General features: G+C 46.9%; 1 protein-coding gene across 4 annotated transcripts in view; it reads left to right on the top strand.

Annotated features, from left to right (window-relative positions):
- Window positions 1–1,129: 1,129 nt before the first annotated feature.
- Window positions 1,130–12,835, top strand: part of LOC147636839 (zinc-finger homeodomain protein 5-like) — a 41,501-nt gene continuing 29,795 nt past the window's right edge. For 2 of the 4 annotated variants that reach the window (XM_086799858.1, XM_086799856.1), the window contains exon 1: window positions 1,130–1,547. In XM_086799858.1, the coding sequence (XP_086655984.1) occupies window positions 1,197–1,547 (351 nt within the window). In that variant the 5' untranslated portion in view covers window positions 1,130–1,196. The remainder of the gene's footprint in view (window positions 1,548–12,835) is intronic. The other 2 variants (XM_086799855.1, XM_086799854.1) reach the window with 1 other exon arrangement.

A 12,835-nucleotide genomic window follows, 5' to 3' on the forward strand; every position in this document is an offset into this window, starting at 1 on the left:
CGAGAGAAAGGACTCCTTGGCCATCAACCCGCAACCCTCTTTGGCCCATCTATTTACTACATAAGTTTCCGTGCTAGAAATTCCAATTCAAAAATTAGTCAAGAGAGATCAATCGCGGGGTGGAGTAAATGGCCAACTCGTCAGGCTCATGACTTGAGGATTGTGGGCTCGAACCTTGCCCTCGCACGTAATGATCAACTTAACCTTATGAAAACCTTAGACAAAAAGAAAAACAAGACACATTTTAAAATTACCATAAGAATGTAATAAAAATAAAAGTTTAAATTTTCAAAACCCTCTAATTGGGGTAAGGTACGCAAACGGGTGGATGGGAGCTTGCGGGTTAAGGAATCCCAGGGTGATTGGTTGTTGCTGGGGAAACTAATTGAAGAGGGACGGGCTATTGGTCTAGTATTCTGTATTATTAGGTTTTGTTGTCTGTGGGGGATTTGGAACTTTGGGAATCTGATGGTATTTCATAAAGGGTCTAGTCAGGAGTTGAATGTGTCAGAGATGATGTTCAAATGTGTGCATTATTGTTGGTCTGTATATCATATAAATAAGTTGAATGATAATCTGTTTGCTGAGTTAGTCTAGGTTTTACAAGCAGGATTACTAGGGTACCCTAACATCTTCTAATATGTGGCAGGTTCACACAAGGAAAGATGGGAAGATTAGATACCCTGGATTGGGGCCCAAAACAGGAGGTGGTATCAAAAGGAGAAGCAGCCAGTGTATACTTTCTTGGCTTTAATTTAAAATCCTTTGGGTAGGAGACCGGCGGTGAAAATTTGGACTACTGGAGATTACTTTGAAGAGCAGACCCCTAAGGGATGTACTTCTGACACTCTTCTTCTGGCATGTATGCAATTGGGTTATCACATATGTTGGGAGAAGTCCTCTTTTGTGTGGGAGGATGAGAGGATATGTGATTTACTTAATAGAGATTAGGAGTAGAATGGATGTGGTAGGAGTAAAAAAAGACTTTTTGTAAATGGAAGCTTTTACCTTGTTAGTATAAATATAAATAGTTATTGTTCCAAAAAAAATCAAATCAAAAAGTGATGTGGAATTCATACCTTAGTAAGGGTGATTAATACCGAGGTTTATAACAGCGTTGAGGTTCAATCTGAAATTAACATTTGCTAATTGCCTTTGCTAGCCTTGTAAGTGTTGTCGCGGTGGTGCTTTCAACAATGAGCGCCCGTAGCTCTCAGGAACCGCCAAAAGCCGCACATGTCAGCTCTCCGCATGACGCATCGAAATCCATGGCTGCAGCCGAGGGGCCCCTTGAAGCAGCCTATAGGGAATGCCGTAAGAACTTTGCCGCTAGCAGCGGCGGCTATGTCGTGGATGGCTGCAGGCAATTCCTCCCCAGCGGCGAGGGCCTTTACGAGTGCGCTTCTTGCCACTGCCATCGCAACTTTCACAGGAAAGAGGTAGAAGAACAGCCAGATTTTACAGCTTCAATGCATTCCAGACAATGGCTGCACAATGCAGGTGAAATACCAACGCCTCAAGGTCTTGGGCTGATGTCTGAAGATCTGGTATGCTTTTTTTTTTTTTTGGCAATTTTGACTTGGTTGAGTGTCGATTTACTTTTATGAAGTCAAATGTGTGTGCGTGAGAGAGAGACAGCGAGAAAGAGAGAGAGACTGTAAAGATCAAAAGGGTCTATGAGACTAAGAATGAGTGCATATGATCCAAGAAGGTCAATCGGGTGTTAGTGCAGTAAAGAAAGGAGGTTTTTTTTCCTGGAAAAGAGACTTATATTAAGTATGAAAGAAGGGAGATTTCAGACCAAGCAAGGGAGAAATCTCAACCAATCGGGTGCCTTGTGCTGCAGACAAGGCCCCATATGAGAGAGTGAAAAAAATGCCGTGATCCCATTCTCATGAATTGGCCATGGTTCCTCTCTGCAGCCCTCGAAGGCCTTGAATCTTGGCCCAAGTGGCCATGAGCATGTGGATAATATCACACCAAATCTTGCAAATGCATTGTGTATCATAAACCAAAGTGCCCTCCATGGCCTTAGTGCATTTAGCCTTCTAGATGCTGCAGACAAGGCCCCATATGAGAGAGAGAGTGAAAAAAATGCCATGATCCCATTCTCATGAATTGGCCACGTTTCCTCTTTGTAGCCCTCGAAGACCTTGAATCTTGGCCAAAGTGGCCATGAGCGTGTGGATAATATCACACCAGATCTTGCAAATGCACCATCTATCATAAACCAAAGTGCCCTCCATGGCCTTAGCTTCCAGATGTGCTAGGCTGTGATTCTAGCAATGATCTCCCATGCAGTGCCCAATCTCTATGCTGGAGGTACGTAGCCTGACCTTGGCATGTCTTGAAGATGACACCGCCGACCCACTCCTTGGGTAACCCGCATGATTATATCTTTGTCGTTCCCTTCAAACCTGATTTGTGGGCCCGATTGTGTCAACCGAACAATAGCACTAAAGCAAATGTAGGCATCCCTCCTCATCCTTCCAAAAAGGTGTGCTATTGCAATCCAAATCCTCCATGCCTTCCTGCACTCCCATAAGCAATGGTAAAGTGTCTTTGAAGCTCCTACACATCTCGGACAAGTTGGGCAGGCGCCAATGACCGATCTCCATTGGTTGGTGGCAAGGCCACCATGTAGAGAAAGCCAAATAAAAGAGAAAATCTTCGTTTCCTTGTATGAGTGCCACAACCTCCGCCAAAAAGCTCCCTGAAGGGCGAACCCATAAGCCTCCTAATGTGGTGTAGAAGTAGAGACTCTGGATTTGTCCTAGAATCAAGTGTATGGCATTTTGCACTGTGTATTTGAAGAAGGGCATGCTTTTCATGGGGTTAAAAGAATCCCTCCATTGGATACATTCCTTCTGCTAGCGTGTCAGTGTGGACCCTAGTATCATCTCATCTTCTCTCATGGTCTCCTTTTTTGGCTTGAGAGGGGTTGTGTGAAAATAGGATTTTAGCCAGCCCAAAAAAGGGTTTTATTTGATTTTATTTTGGTTTTTTGGTCTTGTGCTACTAGCCTGCACTGGGCCGACCAGCAGCCCAAGTCATATATATATGCATCATTTTCTATTCAGCATTTACCACATCATAAAACTACACTACCATTTGCTGCATCCAGCCTTGACCTCATTGTTTATCTACAACACACATCAACATTAACCTGTCTGCTGGCGGCGCTACCTCTGCAACATCAGCAGCATCGTTCATCATCAACACATCATATTCGACATCACGTCACTAGATCTTTTGTTGCTATTGCTGGCTTACCTTTGCAGCAGCCTGGGTCTCCATCACATCAGCGTTTCTCTACTGCAACATATCTTGGGACAGCAGCCCACTCTCTGCGCCATCACTTCAGCGTTTTTCTCCTGCAGCTCACCTTGGGACAACAGCCCTCTCCACGTCATCATCTTCACATCGTTGGGACAGTAGCCCTCTCTGCTCATCATCTTCACATCGTTGGGATAGCAACCCTCTCTGCTCATCATCATCATTCGACATCGGGGCGGCAGCCCTCTCTGCTCATTCGACCCCACTCGGGACGGTAGCCCTCTCTGCCCTTCACCACCCCTCCGGTATTGCAACACCCTTGTCACCAGAGCCTACACCCCTTCACCTTCCGTTGCCCACTACAGATATCTACCACCACGGAGTGCCTGTGCATCCACCGACGTGAGACTTCGTCACCAACCCTGCTTCAGCTTCGACCTCGTCTTTTGCTTCTTCGCCTGTTTGCTACTCTCAGTCACCTCACATCAGAGGGCCTCTTGTACATGATTGCTTTCACCATCATACATACATTGATTCACCCATTTCATGCTATGTTGATTTGCTCTGATCTCTCGTACATCTGGTCCTTTCGACCTTTTGCCCTCACATAGTATACCTTCAAATTTCCAACCAAGCCCCCCCCCCCCCCCCCAAAAAAAAAAAGAAAAGAAAAAAGAAAAAGAAAAAAGAAAAAAAGAAAAAAGAAGAAGATCAAAGAATGTCAGAGACATGAAAGGAGAAACATCTACTAAAGTAAATAGGTCTACGTACTACATGGGCCCCTATTAACTATTCGTAAATGGCATGTAGGTCTCTCTCTAAAAAAAAAAACCTCCGTGCACCAAGTTGCTACATTATATATATACAATGTGACTTCCCTGACATCAAGGCTTATCATATATCCTTCTCCTCTTCAATGGTGTATAGTGTAGCAATGCCCACCTCTTGTGGAGGTACATCACCATGGTGTTCGAGGATGTCGTGGATTTATAGTTGGGGAGGTGGAGGGTCTAGATCTTTGAGGGACGGGGATATTTGGCTGTTTGAGAGATTGCTTTTGTTTGCCTTACATTGTGGTTACGAATTGTGCAAAAAGTGAGCAAGGCAAATACTCAAGAGAGAGAGGGAGAGAGAAATGTGGCGAATGTAGAGAAAGAGAGAGACGACTAAGCTCAAGAGAGAGAAAGATTTGCATGACTCAATGATGGTTATTGATTGATGATTTAAACCCTTCACAAGTACATGCTTTTGTAGGCTGGTAGCCTTATCATTTGACCCATAGAAATCACACGTGCACACACACTATACTAATGACACGTGGCACACTTATCCTAGTGTTCACACCTTAAGGTTGTTGACACACATTGACTTCTGAATCCTAACAAAACCCCCTTCGGAGTGAAGGTGGAGATGCTAGAGAACCTTCAATAGTCATCGTGGTTTGGACTCTAGATTGTACCATGTGTTGGAGACATAATGGCACCAACACTTGAACTCTCCTGTCGGGCTTGATATAAGAGCTTGACCACAAATGATAGCCTACATTAGTCTGTCAAGACAACTCCCCCTCGATTTAAACAGGGGTATGTAGAGAAAAATGGAGCCTTTTATAAGATTCAAGGCTTATTACAAAGATGGAACACACACATAGAAGGAAAGAGTGACATACTCACACGACATTTATTACAATGTCTCTCTCTCTCTCTTCCTTCCTCTCTCTATTTCTCTCAGTACATGCTAGTGGTCTTTTTGCAAAAGTTGCATTTTATAGTTCTTTTTCCTTTCCCCTTTGTGAACATGGCCCTAAATGACTCAAAAGAAATCCCAGATTGCTCTTTGTAGGGGTCTTTGTCTATGAGAACTGCTACTATCGTCTCATCGTAAGTCATTTCTTGAGCCACCCTTCGTTCAGTCAAGGTTTTAGAGAATTTTGAAACCTCTTATATACTTGATAGAAGTACAACTTTCTTATCATCTTCAACCATTGCAACTCCCAAGCCAGAGAGGAGTTGTATTATAGAGCCTAGATTGCTCAAATGTTCTCCCAAAGTTTCTCTTTGATTCATTTTCAAGTGGGAAAACTTTTGCTTAATGAAGAATTTGGAGTTGATGATTGTTAGAATTGTGCATCTCAGTGTTATGGGACTCTGCCTATTTTATGGCCTTTTATGCTTTTTATCTCTTTTCTGGAGGTCGTGGAGCTGTCGGCCAAGTCTATGAGGAGTCGGCCAGCTCCCACACTGCACTATAAAAGGGGGCCTCCCATTGTTCACTTCAGTCAGTTCATTCCAAGCACAATTCAATACTACTTGCTGGCTATTGCCATTGTAAAGCTTCAAGCTATTATAAAAGGTGATCTTGTCCACAAGTTCTCTCTCCTTTGCTCCCTCTTCTCTCTCTTGTTTTGTCTACGCTTCCGCTTGTGCATACTCCAACATGGTATTAGACGTTGAGTTCCCGATTCTCCGATTCTAGGTGACTTTCTTCCTTCTTGTTGGCATTTTTTGGAGCTTGATATGCACCTATGTTTTCTGCAAGGTGGCTGTGTTTTCTGCTTTATCAACCTCCCTTCATCTGTGTTTTCTGTTTGTTGGCTGCCTCTGCTGTTGTGCTACGTGCTGAGTGTCAAAGGCAAGCATCAGAGTGCCGTTTTCAGCAGTTTTGCAAGGTGAAGGGCTGTTCCTCAGTCCTGGATAGAAGCTGAAGGTGTTTTCTTCGCGTGTGGAGGTGCCCGACAAGTGGATCGTTCTGGTCCTCTTCGTCCCCGGCTTCCCCTCCCTCCGGTTGGGTGTTTCTGTGTGATTTGGTGGACTGTTTTGCTGCTATTCAGCCTCTTTCCTTCTCAGATTGGAGCTGATTGATCTTCATGCCTCGCTTTGTTGGAGAGTGCTTGAGAGGAGTCTTGGAGTGCTGAGATTTGTGTACTTTGTTGCTGTGGATATGACTCCCTCTGTACAAACTTTGATGACCTTAGCTCCCTTCTCTTGGAAGTTGGAAGAAGAGTCCGTCCTCGTTTCTCAGGGTAAGACGAAGATGTCTCTTAACAGTTCTGATGAGTTCAAAAGAAAGGTTGGAGTCGTTGCTTCTCATGTGGGAAGAGAGGACATTTGTCTAAGGATCCTTTGTCCAAGGAGAAGGACAAGACCAAGGGCAAGTCTTCATCTCAGAAGAAGGGTAAAGACACGACAAATGACAGTGATACAGATACTTTCAGTAACACATCTAGGGCTCCCAGGGTGCTTTCGGCTCGGGAGGACCAAGATGGTGTACTTCTCTAGTATACATGCAGTTTCCCCCATGTGCTTCCAGCTAGAGGAGGCTTGTGGGCGGGAGAGGGGGCTGGTAGCAGCTCCATTTGTTGGTGCATGGGAATCGTGAGTTGGAGTTCCAAGCATTAAAAATCTGGAAGGACAGGGGACTGGATTTGTTCTGAGTTCATTGTTCGAGGCTTTTGGGACATGATGTGTTCACAGTCCACTGTTGGGGATTATGGACGCGGTGTGTCCAGTAGCTCATCATCTTATTCTTGGAGTTCACGACACACTTGTGTGGGAATTTAGAGCCAAGCAAAGTTCCTTGTTGTTCGTGGTGGCATTTTGTTTTGAGGAAACAGGTTGGCGGGTGCTCTCTCCGAGGTGATTCCGGTATCTGTAGTACTGGAGGGTCCATGGTTGTATCTTCATCAACTTATCTTCTTTATACTCTTGCACACTATGAACCGCAGAGAGGGTGTTGGAATTGTGAACCTCAGTGATATGGGACTCTGCCTATTTTATGGGCTTTTATCCTTTTTATCTCTTTTTTGTAGGTCGTGGAGCTGTCAGCCAACTCTATGAGCAGTCGGCCAGCTCCCACGTTGCACTGTAAAAGGGGGCCTCCCATTGTTCACTTTAGTCAGGTCATTCCAAGCACAATTCAACACTACTTATTGGCTATTGCCATTGTAAACCTTCAAGCTATTATAAAAGGTGATCTTATTCACAAGCTTGTCAGAATACGCAGCGGAGATGATGACCAAATCTGGGAACACAGGAGCAAAAACGCAGGCAGAAAAACAGCACAAGAAAGAGAGAGATGTAGGCGTGTAACTTTGCTCTGATATACACAAGAAGATCCCGAATATGATACAAATAAGGTATGGGGGCTGGGGGCCTATATATACCTCCCTGGGAGGGCAGTCGGCCAGCACCTAAAGTGCCCACGACTGAAGAAAAGGTCCCACGACTGCATAAATGCAGTCGGCCAGCAAACTGGTGCCCACGACTGATGAAAACCAGTTGGCCAGCAGCAAGAGTGCCCACGACTGATAAACACCCAGTCGGCCAGCACTGTACTGCTCTTGGCACCCTCTGGCAGCCCTCCCAAGCCTCAGAAAAAATGGAAAAAATAGGGGAAAAATACGGGGAGTGAGGAAAAATGATAAAACACCTCATAAGGGCGGGCACACCCACAACAAAGGCCCTGGTGTATATATCTAGACAGGAGATGACTTCTAACACCCCCTCTCAGCTCCTGGCTGTGTAACCAACCACTGGGAGCTGGGGTGCCGCCTGAGCAAATCTTGAGAGAGCGACTTCGTGAAGAGGTCCACCATACTGTCCTCCGTCGAACAGAACTCCAGCAAGATGTCATCAGCAAACGATCTGTTCACGAACAAAGTGCCTCTGGATGACCATGGGTTCCTCCAGTGGAAGCCCAAACCTGCAATGCAACCTCCTCCTGCTCCGTAAAACTGCTCCTGGGCTTGAAGTAGATCCCCTCGTGTCCGGATCTCCTCCCCAAACTGAGTCACTCCAACCGCGGAGTCGGACTCCATCCAACAATCCCCCTTCTGTGTACAAGAGTCCATGATCCTTCGCATGCCGTAGAAACCACAGGAAACGCAATCCTGCCTCCCAAAGAGACATCTGCAACCATGAGCTCAACCGCCTCATCAGAAAGCTCCCGTCCAATCCGGTGTCCATCAACCAGATCAATGAACCATACAGCTTCTGAGTCACAGAGACATCACACGGATCACAAGGATCAGCACCTGTTACGGTGCACAAGCAAGTCCCGGAAACCTGATGAAACCTGTCAACCACCCCCTCTGAATCCGGAACCACAAAGCCTGGAGAAAACACCTCCTTCTGCAAGTAATCACCTGCTACCTGCCTGGCTTTCCGAAAGGTCCCCGTGGAAAGAACATCCTCAACTACTGGAAGTTCTATGTCTCGAACACTACGAGACATCAGAGCATAAGTGACCTGTTCAACTTCCTCTGACTCACGAACACAAGAACTACCAACATCAGTACTGGAAAGTTCCTGCCAACTGCTGCCATCTACTGGTAAGCTATCCACCATCTGGTCCCGGAAAGCTCGTACCTGCAGCGTATCCACACTTGAGTAGCCATTACCAGACTGCCACTCATCACAATCCTGAGGACCTGAGAGAGAGAGGGCTGAAAGCCTGTAGACTCCATTCTCCACTCCACCTTCCCAAACCACTTGGCCTGTTGCTTTGTCCCGGAGAGCAACAAAATGCTCATCAAACTCCACCCGTATGCCAGTCTTGCAAACCTGATGCACTGACAACAGATGAAAACCAAGTGCCGGAACATACAACACCTGGGAGGAATGCTTCCCCCCTATGCCATTGGGAACTATCTCCATCTTGCCCTCACTGTGAACTGGGATAGTGGACGTATCCCCAGTAAGAATATAACCAGAAAGCCTGCAGAGATCCTGTAAACCGGAACGGGAAGGAGTCATGTGCCTGGAAGCACCACTATCGAGAATCCACTCCCGAGTATCCGTTGCGGAGAGTCCTCCAATCTCCTCCCTGCCTGAAGAAAATGAAACATCGGTGTCCATCACCTCCAGGTGCATAAAAGCCGGAGTCTTCATGATTGCTGCTGAGGAATCATCACCCTTCTCGGTCTTCCGCTTGGGACACTGCCTCCAATAGTGGCCTTTCTCGCCACAATCATTACAGGTCCTCTCTGCCTTCAGTTTCTCGCGGTCAACGTCGGACTTCTTCTTAGAAGACTTCTCCGATGAAGCCTTCCCTTTGCCCGAGTTTCGGCCTTTCGACCGTTGGCCAGTTAAGGCCTCCGAACCTCCACCTTGAAGAGGGTTCGTGAATCGTTCCTCCTGGTCCAAGACCATGGGCACAAGCTCCTCCCACGTGATGGTGCTGAGCCGGCCACTGGTAATCAATGACGAGTAGAATGCTGAGTACGAAGAGGGCAAATGTGACAGCAACGTTATGGCCATGTCCTCTGACGATATCTCCTTCCCAGCCTGAAGAACTTCCTGCTGAAGAGCCTGCAGCTTGTTAATATGCTTCCGCATCGTCGACGACTTTGCAGGGCTCATAACCCGCATCTGTACTTCCAAGGAAATCCTCTTCATGGGCGATACCCTGTTGTAAAGTGAGGCCAAATGCTGCCATATACCTTTGGCCAGCGTCATATGCTTTACATGATTAATTACCTGTGGTGTGCAGTTGAGGAAAATAAACGAACGGACTCTGGCGTTGACGTGATCCCACATCTGCGTCTGGGCCTCCCGGTCCTTTCGGGTTGACGGTAACTCCCCTTCCTCTACTTCCGGCCGTGGAATACCAACAACGACGAACTCTGCGAGGTCGTAAGACTCCAGAACAGATTCCATCATCACCTTCCATATGCCGTAGTTGCTCCCGTCCAACTGACGGTCCACCGGGAACGTGGGGAGTGTCGGGATCTTCACATGTCTCTCGGCCATCTCTAACAGATCTGCCATAGCGGGGATGTACTCTGAAAAGGGTGGGTGGGTGGGAACAAAGAAGACCTGATACCTGCAAGTGGCTGTCCAGCAAATCAGCCCGCCTTCCTCTTGCTTCTCCTCTTCCCGAATAGTCCAAAACAGTCCACCAATCAGCCACAAAACAGCCCCCTCTTGCTCACACAAATCCCAAGACCTATCTAGAGCCTAGGGCTCTGATACCATGTCAGAATACGCAGCGGAGATGATGACCAAATCTGGGAACACAGGAGCAAAAACGCAGGCAGAAAAACAGCACAAGAAAGAGAGAGATGTAGGCGTGTAACTCTGCTCTGATATACACAAGAAGATCCCGAATATGATACAAATAAGGTATGGGGGCTGGGGGCCTATATATACCTCCTTGGGAGGGCAGTCGGCCAGCACCTAAAGTGCCCATGACTGAAGAAAAGGTCCCACGACTGCATAAATGCAGTCGGCCAGCAAACTGGTGCCCACGACTGATGAAAACCAGTCGGCCAGCAGCAAGAGTGCCCACGACTGATAAACACCCAGTCGGCCAGCACTGTACTGCTCTTGGCACCCTCTGGCAACCCTCCCAAGCCTCAGAAAAAATGGAAAAAATAGGGGAAAAATACGGGGAGTGAGGAAAAATGATAAAACACCTCATAAGGGCGGGCACACCCACAACAAAGGCCCTGGTGTATATATCTAGACAGGAGATGACTTCTAACAAAGCTCTCTCTCCTTTGCTTCCTCTTCTCTCTCTTGTTTTGTCTACGCTTTCGCCTGTGCATACTCCAACAATGATTTTATTACCAAACAAGTTTTCCAACTTGTCCCATACCTCCTTTGAGCTGTTGGTGAAATCCTCGTGATGAATCAGGTTGTCGGATAACCCAAGCCGATGTGTTACATGCGCGGAAGCTCCTTGTCTTCTTTCATCCCTAAACACCTTTCATAGGAACATCTTGATACAGAATGCAAAGAAGAGATGGAGAGAAGAGAGAGAGATAGCTGCATTTTTCGTATATTCCTAGTATATTAAAAAGGTTACAATGGCCTTAGGCCTTCCCAAAAGGGGTAACAAAACCCTATCTTAGACCTGTCCTCAAGTGAGGAGTGAGATAAATGAAAAGATTCTTGGCAAAGCCTTAAATAGGCCTTTGGACACTCAATCTTGCTGGCCAATTGTTGCTGTCGGCTAGCTCCAATGGATATTAAATCCATTAAAGCTGCTGACCAGCCTTGAATGCTTTGCAAACCTGGCTGACCTAGCCCCGACCCATGGGGATCCATTCTGGTGTCCTCCTGTGCCCTGCTTATGTCCTAAATTGTCTGTTTAAGCTGTTGCTCACCACCAAGGATTAGCCTGGGATTAACATGTCTGTGTGCATGCACATGACACGATGAGCACCATGGTCTTGTCATTACGGTCATTCCATGTGCAAATCTTCTCCACTCTGTCGCTTGGTTTGAGGTCTGTGTTGTTGACCACATTCCAGATGCCATCTCGCATGGTCAGAAGACGCTTCTTTATTTGCCATGTTGGAAAGCTGCTTCATTGACCTTTTCGATGGCCAAGTTGCCTTTGTTCATCTCCATGATGTTCTACTTAAGAAAGCCCCAAATTTTATGAATGCTGAAGTGGTCAACTAGACAAATGTCACCTGATTCATGGAAAGCCCCAAATTGTTGTTGAACTCCATGACTGTGGAACTAGCAAGTAATGTCCTCGAGGGAGTTAGTGTTGCGAGTGCTGGAGATAGCAGTAAAGGGTGCCACTTGGTCCTTAGCCATCATGTGTGGTAGAGAACAGGATGGGTAGAAGAGTTGGAATTGCTGTCGACAGAGGTAGGCCGAGAGTGGGCGGAGCTGAGCCGGTGGGGCGATGCAGAGTCGTTGTAGGTTGGCTGTGAGTGAAAACAGTATTTTTCCCAGCCCTAGAAAGGGATTTTTTTTTGGGTATTTTTGGATTTATTTGGGGGTTTTTTGTCTTGGCTGCTGGCTTACAGCCTTTAGGCTGACCGACCAACACCCCCCCCTCAGTATATATAGCCTTGCCTCATCATTCACTATGGTGTACCACTCCATTGCATACATCCGGTACCATATGTTGCTGCTGCTGCTGTTGGTGCTGTTGCTTCTATCGGGCTCTACACCACATAGCTTCATCTTCTCCGCCTGACAGGATAGCACCTCAGCATTACCTCATGTGGCTGTCAGAATGCACGGCGGAAATGAAGACAACTGCTGTAGAGAGCAAAACGCAGATGAAAGAGAGAGAGAAGCTGTGTAACTCTGCTATATACACTCAAGAAAATCCTGGAATACACAAGTGGGAAGTGTGGGGGGCAAGGGGCCATTTTATATGACCCGAGGTTGCTGGTCGACTAGCCTAAAACAGGCCAACTGCAGCAAAAAGCTCACGACCAGGCCTGGACTGCTCACGACTAGCAAAAGAGCCAGTCGGCCAGGTGCTTGTAGTCGGCCAAGACACCTGATCAGGTCGGGTATCAGAACAGCAGCCGACCAGCATTTGAAGACAGCCGACACTGTTAGCAATCATCTCTCGTCTGAACACTGTCAGGGCCTCTGTTGTGGGTGTGCCCGCCTAGTTTTGGTGTGTCCCCATTTTTTCCTCACTTCCATGTATTTTTTCCATTTTTTGTTTGGTATGGGAGGCTGTTTTGTGCCTGTCGGTTGTTTCAGATGCTGGCCGACTGGACACTGCTGACTCGACCTGGCCGACTGTAGATACACTGGCTGACAGCCCATTTGCTGGCCGACTGGCTGGGACAGGTCGTGGG

The sequence above is a fragment of the Cibotium barometz genome, chromosome 7, assembly GCF_041138505.1.
Source record: "Cibotium barometz isolate CiBa-2024 chromosome 7, ASM4113850v1, whole genome shotgun sequence".
In the NCBI taxonomy this organism is placed as follows: domain Eukaryota; kingdom Viridiplantae; phylum Streptophyta; class Polypodiopsida; order Cyatheales; family Cibotiaceae; genus Cibotium; species Cibotium barometz.